The sequence below is a fragment of the Mandrillus leucophaeus genome, unplaced genomic scaffold, assembly GCF_000951045.1.
Source record: "Mandrillus leucophaeus isolate KB7577 unplaced genomic scaffold, Mleu.le_1.0 Scaffold374, whole genome shotgun sequence".
Classification (NCBI taxonomy): Eukaryota; Metazoa; Chordata; class Mammalia; order Primates; family Cercopithecidae; genus Mandrillus; species Mandrillus leucophaeus.
This window is the reverse complement of record NW_012103965.1, coordinates 1,418,211-1,441,592: the sequence shown is the minus strand read 5'-3', so window position 1 is coordinate 1,441,592 and position 23,382 is coordinate 1,418,211. Positions and strand designations below refer to the sequence as shown.

The 23,382-nt window shown below is 51.9% G+C and overlaps 3 protein-coding genes across 5 annotated transcripts in view; all 3 read left to right on the top strand.

Annotated features, from left to right (window-relative positions):
- GGNBP2 (gametogenetin binding protein 2) overlaps positions 1 to 1,096 on the top strand; it is a 52,565-nt gene extending 51,469 nt beyond the window's left edge. For both annotated transcript variants that reach the window (XM_011990237.1, XM_011990236.1), the window contains exon 13: positions 452 to 1,096. In XM_011990237.1, coding sequence (XP_011845627.1) covers positions 452 to 655 — 204 coding nt within the window. In that variant the 3' untranslated portion in view covers positions 656 to 1,096. The remainder of the gene's footprint in view (positions 1 to 451) is intronic.
- A 2,286-nt stretch (positions 1,097 to 3,382) lies between these two features.
- On the top strand, positions 3,383 to 12,401 carry DHRS11 (dehydrogenase/reductase (SDR family) member 11). 2 transcript variants are annotated; one of them, XM_011990226.1, is made up of 7 exons: positions 3,383 to 3,740; positions 6,556 to 6,765; positions 9,761 to 9,855; positions 10,520 to 10,649; positions 11,269 to 11,361; positions 11,570 to 11,635; positions 11,760 to 12,401. In XM_011990226.1, exons 1-7 carry the CDS (start codon positions 3,594 to 3,596, stop codon positions 11,799 to 11,801), a joined length of 783 nt encoding a protein of 260 aa, XP_011845616.1. In that variant the 5' UTR covers positions 3,383 to 3,593; the 3' UTR covers positions 11,802 to 12,401. The 2 variants fall into 2 exon arrangements, with proteins under 2 accessions (XP_011845616.1, XP_011845617.1); XM_011990227.1 differs by lacking the exon at positions 11,269 to 11,361.
- An 803-nt stretch (positions 12,402 to 13,204) lies between these two features.
- Positions 13,205 to 20,521, top strand: MRM1 (mitochondrial rRNA methyltransferase 1 homolog (S. cerevisiae)). The gene is made up of 5 exons (XM_011990225.1): positions 13,205 to 13,971; positions 14,172 to 14,265; positions 19,222 to 19,354; positions 19,451 to 19,570; positions 19,798 to 20,521. The coding sequence occupies exons 1-5, from the start codon at positions 13,430 to 13,432 to the stop codon at positions 19,968 to 19,970; spliced, it is 1,062 nt and encodes a 353-aa protein (XP_011845615.1). The 5' UTR covers positions 13,205 to 13,429; the 3' UTR covers positions 19,971 to 20,521.
- Positions 20,522 to 23,382: the final 2,861 nt, after the last annotated feature.

Sequence of the window (23,382 nt, the reverse complement as noted above, 5' to 3'; positions counted from 1 at the left end):
GGACTACAGGCGCCTGCCACCACGCCCGGCTAATTTTTTTGTATTTTTAGTAGAGACGGGGTTTAACTGTGTTAGCCAGGATGGTCTCGATCTCCTCATCTCGTGATCTGCCTGCCTCGGCCTCCCAAAGTGCTGGTATTACAGGCGTGAGCCACCGTGCCCGGCCCAATTAGTTATTTTTTTAAGACCAAGGTATGGTGGTAGTTTGCTAGGCTCATAGGCTTCTAGGAGAAATTATAGATTCAAGGTTTCAACTCAAGGTGTTAGATTTTATTCTCACTACTTTGTTAGGCAGAATGACATGATGCTTATTCTGCAAACACTCCAATTAAAGGCTTTATGTGACCGAACTGAAACTAAAAAGTTAGACTGGTTTAATGTTTAGCTGTCCTCCATTACGTATCTTTTTGTGTTCTTAAGTCATAGTCTTAACTACTGCTTTGATTTGCAGGATGAGTCTGAATGTACTTCAGATGAGGAAATCTTTATCTCACAAGATGAAATACAGTCATTTATGGCTAATAACCAGTCTTTCTACAGCAATAGAGAACAATACCGACAGCATCTGAAGGAGAAATTTAATAAATACTGCCGCTTAAATGATCACAAGAGGCCCATTTGTAGTGGCTGGTTGACAACGGCTGGAGCAAATTAAATAAATAAAATAGCTCTGTCTTTCAATGAAACACTCACGATGACTACTGCGCCTTCTCTTTCAAAAAACTCTTAATTTAGTGACTTATGGCAAAATTTTATCTTAAATCAATGTGATTCTTTCTTGTTTTGGGAGACGGTGGAGGTATCCTCATTAGTTTGTTCTTTCTTCAGGCTTGTGTCTTTAGTTGCGTGGCTGCGCAGGCCTGCCATATGATTTAAGCCATCTCTTTTCATTAAATGTTTCTCTTCCTGTGAGACTTACTAAAGCAACTTAGTGGCAAAAAGTAATGTTGTACTTATAATTCTGTACAGAAATGACAATGAGCTGAATATATGGTTTTACAAAGTAGACATCCACTTGCAAAATGTTTGGATGTAATGTTAAAGCGCAATGTGCAAAATTTAAAATAAAGAATATTTATTAATATGCACAGTAAAATTTGGTGTACATGTTTCTACTTAATGTGTGGCAGTACTTTAGTATTTGCCACTTGTGGACTTAGTGCTTGTCCAGTGTTGATGTTAGAAAGGGTGAAGGGGCTGGGCACGGTGGCTCAAGCCTGTAATCCCAGCACTTTGGGAGGCCGAGATGGACGGATCACGAGGTCAGGAGATTGAGACCATCCTGGCTAACACAGTGAAACCCCGTCTCTACTAAAAATACAAAAAAATTAGCCAGGCGTGGTGGCGGGCGCCTGTAGTCCCAGCTACTCGGGAGGCTGAGGCAGGAGAATGGCGTGAACCCGGGAGGCGGGGCTTGCAGTGAGCCGAGATCCGGCCACTGCACTCCAGCCTGGGCGACAGAGGGAGACTCCATCTCAAAAATAAATAAATAAATAAAAGAAAGGGTGAAGGACAGAGATACAGACTGTTGAAGACAAAAATCTTCCTTTGATGAGAATTGACAACTGAGAAAAGCAGTTTTCCAGTCTTTTTCTTTTGAGGAGATACTTTAAGTACTCGCTAACATCTTACTTTCCCATGAGACTTTAACTGCTGTATTAAAAGTTCCCTAATATATAACACAAAGTACCTCTTAAATTCAGAGGTTCATATTGACCTAGAAGAATAAAAACAAAACTTGGCAGAATTTCAACCAATGGTTGCCGGATAAGTAATTGCTCAACATGTAAGACTGGGCTCAGAAGGCTGCACTGAGTGCTAACCACATTGTGGGCTGTGCATGTGAGGTTCAGCCTTATCTGGTGTCCAGTAACAAAGTCACTGTGGTCTTACAGTTTACTGCTGTCACAGCTGTGAGTACCGAAGGAGAGAGTTTCCCCCAGGAATAGCATTTTGCTGACATTTAAAAGATCGAGTCAAATAGCTCGGTAGACACATGATGCTTAGAGATTTGTGTCTACATGTTTATAATACTTGGTGGCAGCATACAAACTGTGGGACAATCAGTACTTCTGTGCAATGGAGGTGGAGTGAATTTTATGTGCTTTTAATCAGATTTTGAGTTAGATTTCAAGTGGGTAGCAGCAGAAACTTAGATTGAATTTTCATAGTGTGATTTCTTGGATCCACTTCCTGAGTTGTTTTTCAAATCTAAATGTTGTATAGGAATGAGGCAGAGGTAGAAGGACTCCTCTTGGACCCTTTTTGATTTCATCCCAGAATCTAAAATATGACTGTGGGTCTCCCACAGCCCTTGGCTCAGAGGCGAATCCCCTTTTCACCACTGTTAGAGTCAAATGTTCTTTTGAGATCCCTAAAAGCAAAGGCTGTTTTAATTCAGTTTTAATCTTTGCCATTGGGGCCAAACACAGGATAGGCAAATGAGTGTTTTTGAATGAATAAACAAGTCACATTCACTGCTTACTCCATTGCTTGCTGGAAGGGAGTCAGGTGATTATTCAAAGATGCTTTTTCTTTAAGAGAATGGCTATATTAAGTACGCAGTTTTCAGCACTTTTAGCAAAGCGAGCTCTGCTCTGAACAAAACCAACAACCCAAGAAGCGATAATGATGTGAAGACAGTTTAGGAGCACATCCCTGGCCTAAGACTGGACTGCCTGTGGCCCAAAGCATGCTTCACCACTTCAGTATACTCATCTTTAAAATTAAGATACCAATATGTGCTATCTCAGAGCGGTTGTGCAGATTCGTTACTATATTTAAAATGCCTGCTACACCATAAGCAACAAATATTAGGTACTGTTTTAATCTTTGGCATATATCATGATACATCTACAGTAGGGTAGGGGTAAGCGTGGGGGTCTAGGGCAGTTGGACACGGTGGGCCATTTAGGGACAGAATTCCCCAGTACACGTGTACTTGGGAGTGTTTCAGTTTTCCGTGGCTAATACAGCCAAGGGATCAGGTAGGGTAAATGAGTCCTTCCCAAGGTCACCCAGCGTTGATGGCGGAGACACTCGGCGTTTTCTGGGCTGAATCCCTTCCGATTAGCCACCGGCGGGTTTGGGAGGGTGTGGAAGAGTGTTGGAGTCACCTTAAGTGCCCTTAATTCCTCATCCTGGCATTAGGGTTCAGGAGTAGAGAACGGAGACTAAGCGGGACGCTTCAGTATGCGCCCTTGGGGCTGGAGGAATCCCCGCGCTAAACCTCGGTTTCCCTGACCCCAAAGGGAAGCGCTCACTGGGGAAACGGCGCCGCCAGCTGCCAGGACGCTCCCGCGCAGCTCGGTTTCCCTACGCCGGGGCGGGGCGGAGGCGCGGGAGGGGCGGAGGGGCGGAAGGGGCGGGGACTTCCCTCAGAGGGCGGGGCGGCCGGGCCGCGGCGGCCTCCGACTGGATGCGGCGGATCGCCGGGGGCCTGAGGGTGGAGTCCCGGTCGGAGGGAGGCTGGTGGGTCCAGGCGCGGCTCGGACGCCAGCAGGTCGGCGGCGGCGGCAGAAGAGCGGCCGGGCGTCAGCTCCTCGACCCCGGTGCCGCCCTCGTCCAGCGAGGTGGGCGGGCGGCGCGGGCCCATGGCCAGGCCCGGCATGGAGCGGTGGCGCGACCGGCTGGCGCTGGTGACGGGGGCCTCGGGGGGCATCGGCGCGGCCGTGGCCCGGGCCCTGGTCCAGCAGGGACTGAAGGTGGTGGGCTGCGCCCGCACCGTGAGCAACATCGAGGTGAGACCGGGCCGGGGGCGGGGACGCCGCGGGCGGGTCGTTTCCCCGGAGTCGGATTCACTTGCCCGCCACGCCGGGGCCCTTTGCTGTAGTGGGGGCGGCCTCTCGGATCCCTTAAGGCAGGTTTCTCCCTTCCCCTTAAGTCTCGTCTTTGAAGGAGCCGTTTCGCCTGACAGCCCCTGCTCGAGTTACCGAATCTCCGACCCTGGCATCTCGCCGCCCGCCCCTCGCTTCTGCCTAGGGTATTGGCCCAAGGAAAGGGGAAACCGGAGGTCGGGAATGGTGGTCTCACCCCTGTGGCCTTCTCACCCCCGGTGGCCAAGTGCCTCTAATCCCCAGAAGTCACCCACCACGCAGGGCAAGGTGGCTGGCCAACTAGATGGGCAGGAGCCAGAACTGAGGGTGGGGTTAGGGGTGGGAGCTTTACTGAAGAGCCTCAGCCCCGCCCCCTCACCTCGTGGGTAACTCATGCCCAGTGGCATGAGGAATGAATGGAATATTCATTAGTGGGCCTTCCTCCACTCTCCTGGGGCGAACAGAGTGGGTGAAATAGGGCAGAAACCTTGAGAGGATAAAGCAGCCTGGAACTCCTTAATCTTCTCTTGACGTGGGGTTGGGAGCCCTCAGAATTAAGAGAAAAATCAAGATGGCCATTTTGGAGCAGGGAGGAATTTCTGTCGTAGGCTCTCTCTGGATGTGCCCTGCAAGCTCACTCTCAGTGTTGAGCTAGTGCTTAGCTGCAGGGCTTTATCTCCACCGTGCTCAAAGTCCTCAGGCAGGGAAAGGGTAAGGAGGCCTTGGGTGGGGGCAGAGGAAGAAGGTATACAGGAAGGAGGACTGTCCCCTCCCCTGCTGCTGACCAAAGGTACACTTTATAACCCAGATAATCCCAAGGTCACCTGGCTCCATCACTGCCCCACTCTGCCCTCCCTTTATTCTATTCTGAGGAGCTCAGGACCCAGCCCCAGCCTTGGAGCCCAGAGGATCAAGCCAGGGATTAAACAACTGGATTCCCTAGTTCTGAAGTGACTCTTGCCTTCTCACCTACTCCCCTACTGCAAGCTAGCCAGGAAGTGGGGCCTGAGCCCCAAGGGGATCCCCAGGCCGATCACTCAGTCCCAGGGTGACTCCATGTCTGAGAGGAGAATGCCCCTGTTGTGAGAGGGTGATGACATGATGTAGATCATTACTGAGGGGAGGTAGGGAGATCAGGTGGCACAGGTGGAGCAACAGGAAGGCAGTGACAGGGAGAAATACATTCTGAGCACATCCCTTCTGGTTTTCTTGCGGTAGGAGTTTTGAGTCTAGAGGAGGAAGTGGGAAGATGTGTGCCAGGGGAGGGGAGAGCTGCAGGTTTCCTTGCCCACAGTCTGCTTTGATTGATTGATTCATTGATGTTAAAGCAGAATTTGGGTTCTCGCTTCCTACAGAGAAAACTCCTGTTTCCTGAAGTGATCAAACGTGGATAAAATGTGGTGAAAGGAGGGTATCTGATTCTCAGAGGACTATACCTTTTGAACTCACAGAAAGTTAAAGCAGAAAAGAATGTCCCAAGACACCCGATCCAGTCCTTTATTCCTGGCTTGTCTTGGGAGGAGGAAGGGGCTCCAGGCCAGGGCAGCTGGCCAAGCTGCCCTTCCTCTAGGGCACTGTGTGCCTCCTCCCCCTCGCCCATGTCTACACAGTCACCTTCATGAGGCTCAAGTGCCCAGTCACTGGCTTCCAAAGAAGGCCACAGAGCATGTTTTCTTCTTGCCTCTGAATGTCAGCTTCCCCCTGGGCTGCCTCTCAGTGGCTCTGCCTTCTCAGGTCTTTCTCGGCATGCTGAGGGCCTGGAGATGCACAGGGCATGCCTAATGGCACCTGCCACCTGACTTGCCTCATAGTCTCCTGAGAAACCTCAGAGGGGAGGGTGGTGCACCAGGGCTCAGAGAGAAATAATCTGTCCTGACTTTGTGACCCCTCCTTTAGGTAGGGAGAGAAGACTGGCAGCTGGGCGTGGTTGAAAGGCATGTCTGAGAACTCTGAGCCAGCTGGCTGCAGTTTGCGAGGGGAGGGGAATAGTTCAGAGATGAGGGACTGGCTGACACAATGCAGGAGAAGAAGCTGGGTTAACCAGACCAGTGACTCTTGGTGCTGGTGGAGAAGCATGAAGTGGTGGAGAGGCACATATTACCTATGGGCAGAAGAGGTATTCCTGTTGGGGAAGAGGCAGAAAAGAGAGAGCTCTCCATTCCCTAGATCCCTGGCCCCTGCTCCACCCAGGACTCGAGTTTATTTATTTATTTATTTATTTGAGACAGAGTCTTGCTCTGTCACCCAGGCTGGAGTGCAGTGGCATGACCTCAGCTCACTGCAACCTCTGCCTCCTGGGTTCAAGTGATTCTCGTGCCTCAGCCTCCCAAGTAGCCACACACCCAGCTCATTTTTGTATTTTTGGTAGAGATGGGGTTTCACCAAGTTAGCCAAAGCTGGTCTCAAACTCCTGACCTCAAGTGATCCACCCGCCTTGGCCTCCCAAAGTGTTGGGATTATAGGCGTGAGCCAGCACGCCCAGCCAAGACTTGAGTTTATAGTGAGGTTTCTCCATTGATCACAACCTTTTCCCTCCGTCACTCAGGGAGCACTGTCATCCCTTGAACTTTGACCAAAGAGGACAAACTTAGGGGATGGGCAGTTCAACATCTACATGGCTGAAAGTCAGCTGCCAAAGGAGCGTGTTTTATGAGTGTGACAGGGATAGGGGTCTGAGGCTGGCTGGGGAGCCATGGGAGTGAGCTGCTCACCCCAGTCAGATCCCTGTTGGGTTTCATAGGAGCTGGCTGCTGAATGTAAGAGTGCAGGCTACCCCGGGACTTTGATCCCCTACAGATGTGACCTGTCAAATGAAGAGGACATCCTCTCCATGTTCTCGGCTATCCGTTCTCAGCACAGCGGTGTAGACATCTGCATCAACAATGCCGGCTTAGCCCGGCCTGACACCCTGCTCTCAGGCAGCACCAGCGGTTGGAAGGACATGTTCAATGTAAGAGCTCCAAGCCTCCATCTTCCAGGTGGAGGGTGGGGAGGAGAGAGGGGAGCCAGGGGTTTGTGAACCAGAGTGCAGCTGGAGATGGAACATCTAGGAAGAGGGAGCTTCGGGTTCCCACCTGGGGCATCTTGACTCTCTCCTGGCTTCTTGCCCTACCAGAGGGATAGGGAGTGGATGAATGGCCATATCAGCTCTTCTCTTCTTTGAGCCCCTGGAGGTAGTTTGGTTTTTTTTTTGGTTTTTTTTTTTTTTTTTTTTTGAGATGGAACCTTGCTTTGTCACACAAGCCGGAGTGCAGTGGCATGATCTTTGCTCACTGCAACTTCCGCCTCCTGGGTTCAAACAATTCTCCTGCTTCAGCCTCCTGAGTAGCTGAAGTTACAGGCGCCCACCATCACTACTCGGCTAATTTTTTTGTATTTTTAGTAGGGACGGGGTTTCACCATGTTGGCCAGGCTGGTCTCAAACTCCTGATCTCAGGTGATCTGCCCACCTCATCCTCCCAAAGTGCTGGGATTACAGGCGTGGGCCACCATGCCCGACCTGGAGGTAGTTCTTAAAGTCTGGAGTGATTTCCTTGTGTTAGAAGAAAGATTGTTAGGAGAGAGAACTGCTGCCTGTTGAGTTTCCCACTTGTCATCCCTGTGCCTGGGTGCTTGGGAACGTGATGTTATGGGAAGAAAAGGAAGAAAGAGACAAGAGATGATATTCTTACCTAGCCTCACTAGTAACTATGTGACTTTAGGCAGATTGGTTACCTTCTTTGAGCTTCAGTCTTGTCACACTTAATTGGGATGAACACACGTCTGTCATCAATATCTGGGGTCACAACTCCAATGTCCCCTGGGGCCAGGTAGGTACATAAAGGAGTAAGGGAGGTTAGGAGGGGTCCGCAGTGTGGGGAAGCACACAGCCACTGCTCAAATCCTACATAGTTCCTCTATGGTGGTGTGGGCCCTGTGTGGCCTGGTTTTTTTGTTTTTGTTTTTTTTGAGACGGAGTCTTGCTCTGTCACCAGGCTGGAGTGCAGAGTGGCGTGATCTTGGCTCACTGCAACCTCCACCTTCTGGGTTCAAGCTATTCTCCTGCCTCAGCCTCCTGAGTAGCTGGGACTAGAGGGAAGCACCACCACGCCCAGCTAATTTTTTTGTATTTAGTAGAGATGGGGTTTCACCATGTTGGCCAGGATGGTCTCTATTGCCTGATCTCATCATCCACCCACCTCGGTCTCTCAAAGTGCTGGGATTACAGGCGTGAGCCACCGCGCCTGGTTGATCTTATGATTTCTTTGAGAGAAGTGGGGAGTCTGATATTATGTGATACCCCCCACTCCCCTTCACTAAAATGTCAGCTCCATGAGGGCAAGGATTTTTATCTATTTTGTTCTCTGGTATAGCTTGATCCCATAAGCACTCAAAAGATAGTTATTGAATAAATGAAACTTTCCAGTACATGTTGGAAGGGTATTTAAAATGTTTTGAAACCATGCACAGGCCAAACCCAACTTTCAGGACATGGGTTTTCAACTTGTAGATGGTATGATGGGGTGATAGTAGGGTATGAAAGTATCCTGATAAGTTGAAAGCAGTGTGTGAGTGGGATGTTCTTCTCTCCCCACAATCCTTTCCCATCTGCTGACAGTAGATTTAGCACCTTATCTTAGCACCTCATAGATGCTTGGACCTGGAAATGAAGCCATGAAAATGAAGCCCTCAGCCTTCTTGGAGATCAGAGCCATGATCCTCACTCACAGCACATGGGTCTTTAAAGACCTGGACCTTAACTCGCCCATCTGTAAAATGAGGGACTTACATTAAATTCCTACAGCTCCTTTCAGCTTGAACATTATCTAAATCTATTAGGATCATCCTATAAGGCATCTTCTCTTTCTCTGCCCCTGATCCCCTAGACCTGGGAGATTTACTCACCTGGTCCCAGGGGATCTATTTCTCCTACTCTGCCTGCCAGGAGCTGAGTTCTCTGCCTCACAAGCCCACATTGCCAAGAAGATGAGAAACAGGGCTGGAAACCTCCCTGTCCTGGTACCCATCTCTTTCTACTGCCGTGAACACCAAGGCAGGTTCACACCAAAGGTGTTCCGTTCCTCATGGCAGGCTCTGACACCTGATTAAGAGAAACATCTGATCTCCTGCTGGTTCCGTCTCTTCCTAAGAGGAGAGGCCTGAGGACCTGCTAAAAGCTTTATCTCTGCTTGTCCTCTGAGTGAGGCTAATGAGTGGGGCCAATGGGTGGGGCAGCGTAGGTGCTTTGCAGCAGACACACCTTCAGACCTCTGTTCCCTGAAGGGTGGGGATGTGGGGGTCGCCTCTGCCAGAGGGAGTAGGAGTGGGAAGTTACCTGACCCTCTAGAGTCTCCGTGCCTAGTCTTGTAGATGGAACCCAGGTTAAAGGAAGGCATAGAAAGGAGGGTCAGGCCTTCTCTTCTCCACTCATCTCAAGGGAGGGGATGGGGAAGGAGCAGAGAGTAGCTAAGGAAGGCAGGGAAAGGCTAGGCTCTGTGCCAGAGGAGAGAGATTTGTAAGCCATTTTGGTAAGGATTTTGAGCAGTTTAGGAGGGAGCAGGGCCAGACTCCCATAGCGAAGGGAAGAGTAGCGTATTTGGGGGAAGAAATGGAAACGATTCCCTATGGAATTAGAGGGTCTGTGCTACTGTTCATAGAGGAGATGGCCAAGACAGAGTCTCCTGGGTCAGGAGTGGGTTTGAAGGGTTTCCATTCTTGTTTGCAGGAACTTGGGGGGTCAGCCAGGTGAGGAGCTACCTCTGCTATCAACTGGGGGTTGCAGCTTTAAGGAGAGGGGCATCTTGTGTAGAAGACAAGGTGCCCTGTGCCTGTGGCTGGTCTCTGGGAGGACCTGGACACTGTTTTAGAATGCCACATTGCCCCCTTCCCCCCTCGCATTCTGTGGCTCCATCACTTGCTCAGTTGGGCTGGAGTGGAGACACCTCATTGCCCTCCCTGGCCTGCAGGTGAACGTGCTGGCCCTCAGCATCTGCACACGGGAAGCCTACCAGTCCATGAAGGAGCGGAATGTGGACGATGGGCACATCATTAACATCAATAGGTGAGGGCAGGTGGCCAAGGGGTACCACTCACCCACCAGGCTGGGTAATGTGCTGCAGCTCACCTGACCTCTTTGGACCTCAGTTTCCTTGGTGGGAAAGTACAGATTTAATACCCGAATGGCACAATTATGGTGAGGGAAAGAATAATGTTGTCAAGTACCATCCCCTGGTTGGCTGGAATGGGCAGCTCAGTTCCTTCCCTCTACAGCTGAAGCCTGAGGCCTCTCCTGGGACTGAGTGCCTCTATTCCTCAGGCCTGGGGATGAACCCCACCTCATGGCACAAAGAAAGACTATGTACAGTATCTGCCACTGGGGAGCCCCAGTCTGAGGGGGAACATGACCTCTTCCTGCCCTGAGATGTCCCAATAGAATCATATCAGTGAACATACAGATTAGACGGAAAGAGTTTTGACATTCTGCACCACCAGGCGAGTGCATTCTGTGGTCAGCTTAGGGATAACTTCCAGGAAAAGGAAGGTTTTCCGAAGCTGTTTGAATAACCAAAATTAGATTAATGAGCTGTGAGATGGCCACTAGAGGTCCCCTTTAGAAGGCTTTCCGATGCACATCTGGGTGGTGGGGCTGACCGGGTATGGCAGGGGCACTGCTGGTCTCCCTGGAGCTTCATTCTCTCCTCTTTCCCCTTCCTCTCCCCACCCAGCATGTCTGGCCACCGAGTGTTACCCCTGTCTGTGACCCACTTCTATAGTGCCACCAAGTACGCCGTCACTGCGCTGACAGAGGGACTGAGGCAAGAGCTTCGGGAGGCCCAGACCCACATCCGAGCCACGGTGAGGCTGTGGCCTAGCCCTGGTGGGGACGGGGTGGCGCAGGCCCTCCCCACCCATACACACCATTCAGGAAGCCCATGTTCAGAATGTGCCGCTTAGAGCTCCCGGGAGTGGACTGGCACAGAACTGGGTGCTGCTGCTCCCGGCATGGCCCTGTGCAGCCCTTCATTTCCTCATTTCACTGATCCAGGAGCCAAGGACCAGTCTTAGACTTTGAGCTGGGAGGGGGCTGACCTGAGGGAAAGCAAGGGACTGTGGGAAACCAGGTGCACAGTGGCTGGAAACCGGGACTCCGGGCTCTTCTCTTGAAGGCCGCGTGATCGTGAGCGAGTCACTGAACCTCCCCAAGCCTCGGCCTTCTCACTTGTGAAAAGGAGATGATGAGCTTTTTAGGGACACTTTTTTGTAAAACGTTTACCTGACATATAGGAAAGGCTCTGTAGATGGTAGGTATCACTGTGGTCACCGCCAGCGGCAGCTTCGGAGGGAGGAAGCGGCTGCTGGATGTTGGGCAGCCGTCACTGTGAAGCTGGGGTTCTGTGGCCTCCATCCTCTCCCCTCAACCTCCTCAAGGCCTGGCAAAGCTCAGCCCCTAAGCAGGCCCTCTCTGTTGGCCCAGTGCATCTCTCCAGGTGTGGTGGAGACACAGTTCGCCTTCAAACTCCACGACAAGGACCCTGAGAAGGCAGCTGCCACCTATGAGCAAATGAAGGTGGGGCCTCCCTCTGGGCCTGGTGAAGCCACTGACCCCCTAAATGAAGGCAGAGGGAACCTTGGCCTTGAGACTCCACCCTTCCAGCTTTTGTGGCTCCTCCTGGAGGGTTGGGGTGGACATGTGGATGCTGCAGAGGAGCTCAGTGGTGGGAGGGAATTTGAGTCCATTCTGTCCTTGTCTCAACCCGTTCCCCTGGTGCTCTCAGTGTCTCAAACCCGAGGATGTGGCCGAGGCTGTTATCTACGTCCTCAGCACCCCCCCACACATCCAGGTGAGTCTGACCCTGACTGTCCACTTGCTGGAGGAACCCAACCAGCCCCAGAGGAGGGGAGCAGGGAGCCCTGCAGGGCTAGGGGAGAGTGTCGCAGCTGCCTCATGCCTTGTGCCTTCCACAGATTGGAGACATCCAGATGAGGCCCACGGAGCAGGTGACCTAGTGACTGTGGGAGCTCCTCCTTCCCTCCCCACCCTTCATGGCTTGCCTCCTGCCTCTGGATTTTAGGTGTTGATTTCTGGATCACTGGATACCACTTCCTGTCCACACCCTGACCAGGGGCTAGACAATTTGTTTGAGATTTTTATATCATCTTGTCAAATTGCTTCGGTTGTAAATGTGAAAAATGGGCTGGGGAAAGGAGGTGGTGTCCCTAATTGATTTACTTGTTAACTTGTTCTTGGTCCCCCTGGGCTCCGTGGCCTTTGTCTGCTCTCAGTCTCTTCCCTTTGATATGGGAAAGGAGTTGTGGCCAAAATTCCCCCCATCTTCTTGCACCTCAACCTCTGCGGCTCAGGGCTGGGGTGGCAGAGGGAGGCCTTCACCTTATATCTGCGTGGTTATCCAGGGCTCCAGACTTCCTCCTCTGCCTACCCCACTGCTCCCTCTTCCCCTTCTCTTTCTCCTTCTGGGCTCTCCAGCCCAATCTTGGCTTCTCGTCCCCTCGTGGGGTCATCCCTCCATTCTGACTATGGCAGCAGAATACCAGGGCCTGGTCCAGAGGATTTCATGGTGATCATTAAAAAAGAAAAATTGCAACCAATCTGCCTTGGCTTCAGGAGTGTGTCTTTCCATTCTTTCCCCTTCTCTGTGATCAGGGGTGCTTGTGTCTCAGAATTTCTTCCAGGTCGGTCCCACCTGGGACCTACCTGGTGGGTGGATTGGGGGCCTCACTCATGGGAGTATGGATTACCTTAGGTAGCAGGAATGGGTTTGTTTGGGCCTTGAAAACGTGTAGGAGTTTGACAAAGCGAAGAAGACAGGTGTGCAAGGCTGAGAGGCCTGGAAGAGCATGTAGTGCTGTGCCAACAGCACCGAACTTAAGTGCAGGAGCAAGATGGGGCTGAAGAGGCAGCTCCTTCCTGCCTTCCTGGATCGCTGGGGTGCTGAGTGCTGCGCAAAAGTCTCGCCATTCCCTGTGGGACGGGGGCGTTAGTGGGCTTATCAGCAGGGACAGGACAGGCTCAGAGTCACTTAGGAAGAGAATCAGGGGCCCGGGATAGGAAGTGACTGTTGGGGTCCTCCTGCTGGCTGGTGATGAGCTAGTGAGTAGTAGTTCTGGGGAAAATCACCAGCGCCGGGATGTGGGGAGGGAGGCAACAAGACTGAATTGGTTGACCAGGAAGGCCAACCCATCTCCTTAAAGTGCCCTTCGCTGGTGCGTGAGTGAATGCAGTCCCCGACCTCCTTGACCTCGAGGAACACAGGACGCAGCCGGTAGTACGGCCAGCTCAGCTCGCTGCTCCTTTAGTCCTGTAGGAGGTGCTGTGGGGACAGCCTGGCGACCGCGCATGCGCAAAACACCGTCAGGAAGAGGCGCCAGGGACTGGGGGTGGGCTCCCGAACCCGGAAGCGAGGGAACCCACGTGGGAGCTTGGGAGGGGACAGTCGTAGCTCTCTAGTCCAGTTGTGGGGAATGCGGCCTGTTTCTTCCTGTCCGAGAGAGCTCGGCGGAGGCAGTTGTCGAGTACCCTTCACCCCTGTGTTGGGAGCCTGGGAGCGAACTGCGGCGTGGGTTACCGTTCCCGGGGACGCAGCAGGGGGCATCGAGTCCCTGGCGGGAGCTGCGCCATGGCACTGCTCTCGACCATCCGGGGCGCGACCTGGGGTCGCCTCGTCACCCGTCATTTCTCCCATGCAGCGCGGCGTGGGGAGCGGCCTGGTGGGGAGGAGCTAAGCCGCTTGCTGCTGGATGACCTGGTGCCGACCTCGCGGCTGGAGCTTCTGTTTGGCCTGTCCCCGTGTCTCCTGGCTCTGCGGGCCGCCCGCCGCTCCGTGGCCCGGCTCCTGCTCCAGGCGGGTAAAGCTGGGCTGCAGGGGGAGCGGGCCGAGCTGCTCCGGATGGCCGAGGCGCGGGACATTCCAGTTCTACGGCCCAGACGGCAGAAACTGGACACAATGTGCCGCTACCAGGTCCACCAGGGTGTCTGCATGGAGGTGAGCCCGCTGCGGCCCCGGCCTTGGAGTGAGGCCGGGGAGGCGAGCCCAGGCGACGACCCCCAGCAGTTGTGGCTCGTCCTCGAAGGGATCCAGGATCCCCGGAATTTTGGGGCTGTGCTGCGTTCCGCACACTTCCTCGGAGTGGATAAGGTCATCACCAGCCGGAGAAACAGGCACGGACGTCCCTCATTCTCCATGTGCCCCAACTTGGAGATGCAGCCAAGTTCCTAAGCACCTTGGCCCTTGGGTGATCCCTTAGCCAGACTCACCTGTCCCAGAACTCTCACGCCTCTAGCCCTTGGGAGCCCGGGGAGGGTAGGGAGCCGGGCTTGAGATGGCCCAGCCTAATGCGGGGAATGGGGAAACCTTGCAGCTGCCCGCTCACTCCAGTAGTCAGCAAGGCCAGCGCGGGGGCTATGGAGGTGATGGACGTGTTCTCCACCGATGACCTCACTGGATTTTTACAGGTAATGAGGGGCAAGAGGGTAAGGAACAGATATGAGCCCAGTTCAGCCTCTTCAAGGGGACGAAGCTAGCTCCTGGCGAGGGAGAGAAAGGGGCCTGTTGGCATCGTTTCCTTCGGCCTTCCAAATCCCTCTGGGGATGGGAGGGTCCTGGAGTATTTAAAACGGCAATTGGAGCATTATCTGAATTCTTCCTATCGTCATACCCTTTCCTGCACCCCTTCCCAGGTATGCACCACTTTGCCTCTTCTGTAAGTCAGCCTCAGTGTCTCCTTGCCTACTAGGTCGGGCTTCAGTAAATGCATTTTGTTGGTGGACAGGATGCCTGAGTTCCTCGAATAGGGCACAGCTTGAAAGGATGTTTGAACAAGGAGATCAGTATGCCATTAATATCTAGCAAGGGACAAACCTTGGAAGCACCCCTCTCCCATCCGTCTTCAGCTGTGCTTCCCTCGCTGGACACAAGGGGGCAGTATTGCTCCGCATTTGGAATCCCCTCTGACCATACCCACTGCCCCCAACCCCCACCCCATCTGCAGGGTGAGAAATTTCCCTCTCAAGAAGTGGGAGAGCTCTGGGGCGTGTCTAGAGAGCAGTGCTGTCCGGTTAAAATGTAGTGCGAGAAACATAGGTAGTTTTAGCTTTTCTAGTAGCCACATTGAAAAGTAAAGAGATGACATTTTAAATAAATTGTACCCAGTATATCCAAAATAATATCAATTTAACTTGTAATCATTTTAATTATTATTATTATTAATTTTTTGAGAGAGTTTCACTCTTGTTGCCCAGGCTGGAGTGCAATGGCACAATCTTGGCTCACTGCAACCTCTGCCTCCTGGGTTCAAGCGATTCTCCTGCTTCAGCCTTCCAAGTAGCTGGGATTACAGGCACAGGCCACCATGCCAGGCTAATTTTTTTGTGTGTGTTTAGATGGGGTTTCACCCTGTTGGTCGGGCTGGCCTTGAACTCGTGACCTCAAGCGATCCACTCACCTCGGCTTCCCCAAGTGCTGGGATTACAGGTGTGAGGCACCGCACCTGACCTTTTAAAAATATTATTAACGAAATATTTTACATTCCTTTAAAAAATGTTTTACAGACAACACACCTCAATTTGAATTAACCACCTTTCAATTGCTTTATAGTCACATGTAGCTAGTGGCTACTATATTGAACAACACATATCTAGAAGCAGTTTTTTGGCGTCACCTTTTTGTAGGGAGCCCCTTTCTCCAAGCCTGATAGGAGATGAGGTTCCCACTCATCACTTCCAGCCCCTGAACAGGTAGCTTCTGAAAACACAGAAACACTGCAGAACATCCACTTAAGCTCCCGTCATCACATCTCCCTACTGTGTCTTCAGCATCTGGCCTGGAGAGTGTCGTCCGCCTGCTGCTGTGGAAGAGCTGGAGGTGCCCCAAGCAGGGGCTTGTGCTGGGGCCCCATCCCTTCCTGGGTACTCAGAGACACTGCTCTAGCAGTTTTCCTCCTCTCTCCTGCATCATCCACTTTTCTCTTACACTCTCTTCAGCATGCAAACAAACATTCCCTTCTCACGCTCTTGATCTCACACCAGTCAGCCCCTCCTCTCACACTGAATCAAAGGCCTCGTCAAGGTCACGGGTGACCTCCATGTTGCTGCATTCCAGGGTCTGTTCTTAATTCTTTTCTGACTTGGCCCATCTGTAGCAGCTGGCACAGCTGACCACTCCTTCCTCCTTGAAACACTCTGCACCTGCTTTCCTTCTGCTTCACCATGTCCTGAGGCATTTTTAGTGGTTCTTCCTCAACCCCCTGACATCCGAGCATTAGCATTTCCCAGATTTTAGTCCTAGGGTCTCTTTTGTTGTTAAGAGATGGGGTTGGCTGGGCGCAGTGGCTCATGCCTGTAATCCTAGCACTTTGGGAGGCTGAGGCGGGCAGATCACAAGGTCAGGAGATCGAGACCATCCTGGCTAACATGGTGAAACCCTATCTCTACTAAAAATACAAAAAATTAGCTGGATGTGGTGGTGGGCGCCTGTAGTCCCAGCTACTCCAGAGGCCGAGGCAGGAGAATTGCTTGAATCCGGGAGATGGAGGTTGCAGTGAGCTCAGATCGTGCCACTGCACTCCAGCCTGGGTGACAGAGTAAGCCTCTATGTCCAAAAAAAAAAAAGAGAGATGGGGTCTTGGCCGGGCGTGGTTGTTGTTAAGAGATGTGGTTTGGCCAGGCGTGGTTGCTCACGCCTGTAATCCTAGAATTTTGGGAGGTTGAGGCAGGTGGGTCACCTGAGGTCAGGAGTTCGAGACCAGCCTGGCCAAAATGATGAAATCCTGTCTCTACTAAAAATACAAAAATTACCTGGGCATGGTGGCTGGCCCTTGTAATCCTAGCTACTCGGGAGGCTGAGGCAGGATAATTGCTTGAACCCAGGAGGCGAGGTTGCAGTGAGCCGAGATTGCACCATTGCACTCCAGCCTGGGCAATAAGAGTGAAACTCTATCTCAAAAAAAAAAAAAAAAAAAAAAAAGAGATGGGGAGATGTGGGTCTTGCCACAGCCTAAAGTGGCAGTGGCACAATCACAGCTCTGTACAGCCTCCGAATTCCTGGGCTCAAGCCATCCTCCCACCTCAGCCTCCTGAGTAGTTGGAGATACAGGTGCACACCATAGAACCTAATTTCTTTCTTTCTTTCTTTCTTTTTTTTTGGTAGAGATGAATTTCACTTTGTTGCCCAGGCTGTTCTCAAACACCTGGCTTCAAAAAGTCCTCCTGCCTTAGCCTCCCAAAGTGTTGGGATTACAGGCATGAGCCACCTCACCTGGTCCTGGATCTATTTTCTGTATAGGTTCATTTCTTTTTGGTCTCATCTAGTCTCATGGCTTTAAATACTATCTGAATTCAAATTTCCCCCCAAGTGTATACTCTAGCCTGGACCTTGGTTCTGAATTCCAGATTCACTCATCTAGTCGCCTACTCCACAGTTGTTGTTTTGCTGTCAGGTGGGCATTTCAAACCTAACATTTCTAAAGCTGAGCACCTGTTCCTTCTGGGGCAACCCCATCCCTTTGATTGTTTAGGTCAAAAGCCTTGGCATCATCCTTAACTGAAGTTATTTCCATATTATCACCCTTTCTCCCTATTTCCACTGCTACCACTCTGACCCAAGCAAGTCACCATCATCTGTTGACCATTATTGCAGAAACTTCCCACCTGGCCTCTTTGCTTCTGCTCTTGGCGCTCAGCACAGCAGGCAGAGTGATTCTGTTGAAGTCAGACCATGTTACTTCTCTGCTCAAAACCTTTCAAAGCCTCTGTACCGCTCAGATTCAAAGTCACAGTCCTTCCAGTAGCCCTGGAGACCCTACCTCATGTGGCTGTTGTTCCCTCTTCTGTCTTGACGGCCATCTTACTATTCTCAAACATGCCAGTCAGGCACCCGCCTCTGTGCTTGCTGGTCTCTCTGCCTAGAGTGCTCTTGCCCCAGATGCCTGCACGGTGCTCCTCCTTCTTCTTCAGGTCTGCACTGAAATGTCACCTCAGTGAGTCCGTCCCCACCTGCCCTTCCACAAGGCTGGGATTTTGGTCTGTTTTGTTTTGTTCACTGCCCTGTCCCCAGTGCCTAGAACAGAGCCCATGCTAGATGCTTAATATCTATTGACTGATTGACTGGATCAGCAAATAAATGAATGTATGGGCAAGGCTGGGCTCCTCCTTGGCCAGGGCTCTGATGAAGAATTTTTTTTTTCTTTTTTTGATATGGGGTCTCACTGTGTCACCCAAGCAGGAGTGCCGTGGCACAATCTCGGCTCACTGCAACCTCCACCTCCTGGTCTCAGGAGATTCTCACATCCTAGTCTCAAGAGAATCCCTCCTGAGTAGCAGGGATTACAGGTGCCCGCCACCAGGCCAGACTGATGTTTGTATTTTTAGTAGAGACAGAGTTTCACCATGTTGCCCAGGCTGGAGGCAATGGCGTGATCTCAGCTCCCTGCAACCTCCGCCTCATCGGTTCAAGCGATTCTCCTTCCTCAGGCTCCCAGGTAGCTGGGATTACAGACATGTGCCACCATGCCCAGCTAGTTTTTTTGTGTTTTTAGTAGAGACGGGATTTCACCATGTTAGCCAGGGTGGTCTCAAACTCCTGACCTCAGGTGATCCACCTGCCTCAGCCTCCCAAAGTGCTGGGATTACAGGTGTGAGCTACTGCACCTGGCTTTTTTTTTTTTTTTCTGAGATGGAGTTTCACTCTTGTTGCCCAGGCTTGAGTGCAATGGCGCAGTCTCAGTTCACTGCAGCCTCTGCCTCCCGAGTTCAAGCGATTCTCCTGCCTCAGCCTCCTAAGTAGCTGGGATTACAGGCATGCACCACCACACCTGGCTAATTTTGTATTTTTAGTAGAGACGGGGTTTCTCCATGTTGGTTAGGCTGGTCTTGAACTCCCAACCTCAGGTGATCCTCCTACTTGGCCTCCCAAAGTGCTGGGATTACAGGCGTGAGCCACTGTGCCTGGGCCAGGCTAGTCTTGAACTCCTGACCTCAGGTAATCTGCCTGCTTCAGCCTCCCAAAGTGCTAGAATTACAGGCTTGAGCCACCGCGTACGGCCTCTGATGAAGATTTGATGAATTAGAATATGAGAGCCAGGCGTGGTGGCTGATGCCTGTAATCCTAGCACTCTGGGAGGCCAAGGCGGGAGGATCGCTTGAAGCCAGGAGTTCCAGACCAACCTGGGTAACGTGGTGAAACGCCATCTCAAAAAAAAATTGCAAAAATTTGTTTTCTAACCGGGTGATGTGGCAAGTGCTTATAGTCCCAGCTACTTGGGAGGCTGAGGTGGGAGGATCACCAGAGCCCCGGAGGTTGAGGCTGCAGTGAGCTGTGATCGTGCCACTGCACTCCAGCCTAAGCAGGAGTAAGACCCTATCTCAAAATTAAAATAAAAAAAGAATTAGAACATGTCTTCTTCCCCCTTTCAGACCAAAGCCCAGCAGGGCTGGCTCGTGGCCGGCACAGTGGGCTGCCCAAGGGCAGAGGATCCCCAGTCCTCCGAGATCCCCATCACGAGTTGCTTGGAGTTCCCCTGGGATCGGCCTACTCTCCTTGTGCTGGGTAGGTGGATGTCCCTGCTTTTGTGCCCAGATTACATTTCCCGAGCAATTGGATGTCCAGCTGGGCAACCCTAACCCTCGGCCCCATGCCCTGCAGGGAATGAGGGGTCAGGTCTGTCCCAAGAGGTGCAGGCCTCCTGTCAGCTTCTCCTCACCATCCTGCCCCGGCGCCAGCTGCCTCCTGGACTTGAGTCCTTGAACGTCTCTGTGGCTGCAGGTGAGTCTACTCCCCCTTCCCTTTCCTCTCTCCCTCTAATCATGCAGGTGGGATTTGATGCCCTCTAATCCCATTTGCTGGCTGTTTCTGTGCCTCAGTTGCTTTATATGCAAAATGGGGAAATGATATCCTGTTGATGAAATGAGTGACTGCCTGACACATGTCTCGGTCTCTAAACATCATCCCTCTCCTCCGTCCTCTCTTCCCTTGTCCTTGTGTCTGTGCAGGAATTCTTCTTCACTCCATTTGCAGCCAGTGGAAGGGTTTCCCCACAGAAGGGGAGAGAAGGCAACTTCTCCAAGACCCGCAAGAACCCTCAGCCAGGTCTGAAGGACTCAGCGTGGCTCAGCACCCAGGGCTGTCTTCAGGATCAGAGAAAGAGAGGCAAAATGAGAGCTGACGTGGACTGTCCACAGTGTTCACATGCTGGGGTCAGGGACGGCCGCACCTGCCTCCGCCTGCTCCAGTGTGCAGGAGCCTCTGCCTGAGTGTGCACCAGGCCCATGTTTATTGACCACGGTCTCGTGGGGAAGGGGACTGCGGTGGAGACCAGAGGAAGCTGTTTCCTGTTGTGATGTTGGACCTGTAGTAGGACATGGTAGTTTGTTAATTTCCATGGGAAGCCATGATGGCCTAGCATGGAGGGACTCTCCTCCCAGGCCCTGTCTGGAAGTTGAGGGGAAGTCTAGACATCTGCAGGGAGGCAGGCAGCCCAGCCCAGGGGGCCCGTTCCTCTTGAACCAGTCATTGCCTGTGGCAAATGTGTGTGTGAGAATGTGAGGTGTGGAGGGCAGGGCCCTGACGTGGGGTAGACAGTGCACACGTCAGGCCTACACACGGCCCCACCCTGGGGCCTCGAGCACAGGTCTCATCTTTCTGTGCCTCTGGACTGTGCACCTACGTCACGGGGTTGTTGTGAGGCTCGAATAAAACATCACTCAGCACCTGGGAGATTCTGGCCAATTCCTCCTTTAGGTGGCAGCCTCGCTCTTCAGTCCAGTCTTTAGTCAGCTTCCACAGCCTCCTTGTGGGGAGACTCCCGGCTGCAGCCCCGTGAGAGGCGAGGGGAAATTAGCAAACACTCTCACCCGACGGGGCCCCCCATGGGTGACTGAGTCGGTTCCCCTCCAGGGGAGGAACTGGGAGCAGGCTTGCCGTTGATTGTACAACCGAGACAGATTTGGCACTCCTGCCCTCGGGTCCCATGAAAGCAGCAGGAGCCAGCAGTGTGAGGAACATAGAAGTGTTTCTGTCCTGGTGGCACATTGGAACCACCTGGCATGCTTTACAAAAACCCAGCACTGACACCAGAGAGTCTGACATGATGGGCGTGCCGCCACCTGACATCGGCTTTCGAAAGCGCCACCATTGGTCTAACGTGCAGCCAAGGCTGAGAACCACTAGGGCAGGTGGTCTCAACTTGCACACCCTTGGCATTTTGGGCCAGGTAAGTTTTTGTTGTGAGAGCCATCCTGTGCACAGTAGGATGTTTAGCAGAATCCCCCACCTATACCCACTAGATACCTGTAGCATGACCCCCCATTGTGAAACCAGAAATGTCTCCAGACATTGCCAAATGGCTTCTGAGAGACAAAAATCTCCCCTCCTGGGGCGTGGCTTTGGAGGATAGCAACCCCGAAATTGCAGTCCTGACTGCTATATGACCTTGGGCGGGCTCCTTACCCATCTGGGCCTCAGTGCCCTTCTGGGCGAAAGGGGAATAATCCTACCTTCCTGGATTGTTGGGAGAATATGGAGGGCAATAGGAACCCAGTGCCTCATATATATGAGGTGCTCAATAAATCGTACTCCCCTTTTCTCTGGAATCCATCTGCAATGGATTTTTCTCAGAATTCTAACGGCAATGCCAGTTTAGAGCAACACTTGAAATTGTTTAAAAAGGGCCTAAGCTCCTTGTTTTTTGAGACAGGGTCTCAGTCTGTTGCTCAGGCTGGAATACAGTGGCGCAATCTCGGCTCACTGCATCGTCTGCCTCCCAGGTTCAAGCGATTCTCCTGCCTCACCCTCCTGAGTGGCTGGGACTACAGATGTGCACCACGCCCAGCTAATTTTTATATTTTTTTGGTAGAGATACGGTTTCCCTGTGTTGGCCAAGCTGGTCCCAAACTCCTGGCCTCAGGTGATCTGCCCGCTTCAGCTTCCCAAAGTGCTAGTGTTACAGGTGAGCAACCGTGCCTGGCCTAAAAAGTTCCTAAGATCTTTTTAAAGTCAAAGTTACGCCTCTCAAGAAAGAGGACAGAATTCCTTCATAAACTGCACTGATCAGCATCTGTCCCGCTTGAGCTCCCTGTCCCTGACTGCCACACAGGCTCTGACCCATCCCTGCTTCGTTCTTGGCCAAGCGCCTAGTGTAGTGATGTTTCACTTTGGCTTGTCATTGGGGTCAAGGAGGAGGATATTTTTAATATTTCAGAAGCCCAGAGGCACCTGACTGATTAAATCAGAATCTCTGGAGAAGGAGCCATGTGTTGGTTTTTTTCTTTTTTTGAAATGGAGTCTTGCTCTGTTGCCCAGACTGGCGTGCAGTGGCACAATCCTGGCTCACTGCAACCTCCGTCTCCCGGGTTCAAGCGGTTCTCCTGCCTCATCCTCCCGAGTAGCTGGGATTACAGGCGTGAGCCACCACACCCAGCTAATTTTTTGTATTTTTAGTAGAGATGGGGTTTCACCATGTTGGCCAGGCTGGTCTCGAACTCCTGACCTCAGGTGATCCTCCCACCTCGGCCTCCCAAAGTGCTGGGATTACAGGCATGAGCCACCACGCCTGGCCTACTGGCCAGTATTTCTTAAAGCTACTTAGTTGATCTCATTGTGTGGCCAGGTTCAAGAGTCAGTGGCCTTTGAGCCACCCACTCATGTCCACGAAACTGCTTCTCATGCACACCTGTGCTTTTGAGCTCATGCCTGAAAGTTTAGGTGAGGGTGAGATTTCATCTGTCCCTCGGGTTCTGGAAGGTGCTCATTCGAGTCCTGGGTCTGTGGCTTTACACTTAGATGGCTTCTCAGCCTCCTCGTCTTGGGGATAGTACCATTATTACCAGCCCTATCTATCCCCTTCCTTTTCAGCAGAAGTTATAAAAATAAAATGAGAGAGTATCAGTAAAAGATGTTCTGTAAACCAGAGGACACTGCACCCCAGGACTAGCACACAATAATACAGACTTTGATGTGATGGTTAATTTTATGTATCACCTTGACTGGGCCGTGGGTTGCCCAGATGTTTGGTCAAACATTCTGGATGTTTCTATGAGGCTGTTTTTGGAAGAGATGAACGTTTACATTGGTAGACTGAGTCAAGCAGACCCCTAATGTGAGTGGATCTCATCCATTCAGTTGAGGGCCTGAATAGAACAAAAAGTCTGACCTCTCCCAAGTCAGAGAAGCCTTCCTACCTTCAGACTAGACCTGAAATATCAGCTCTTCCTGGATTTCAAGCGTTCTGGCCTTTGAATGGAGATGATACCATTGTTTTTCCTGGTTCTCAGGCCTTCAGACTCAGGCTGGAATGAAACCATCAGCTCTCCTGGGCGTCCAGCTTGCTGACTCACCCTACACATCTTGAGACTTGCCCGCCTCCATCAGTGCCTGAGCCAATTCCTTATAATCTCTTGAACACACACACAGTTGGTTCTGTTTCTCTGGAGAAACCTAATACACTTGATGAAAATGAATGTAGGCGTCCCAGTGCTCCCCGCATATGGGGTGCAGAGTTGAGCTTGCTCTCTAGAACCAAGCCCAACATGGAACTTAGAAGTTGGAGTAGGGGCTACTCAGGTACCCCACCCCTCACA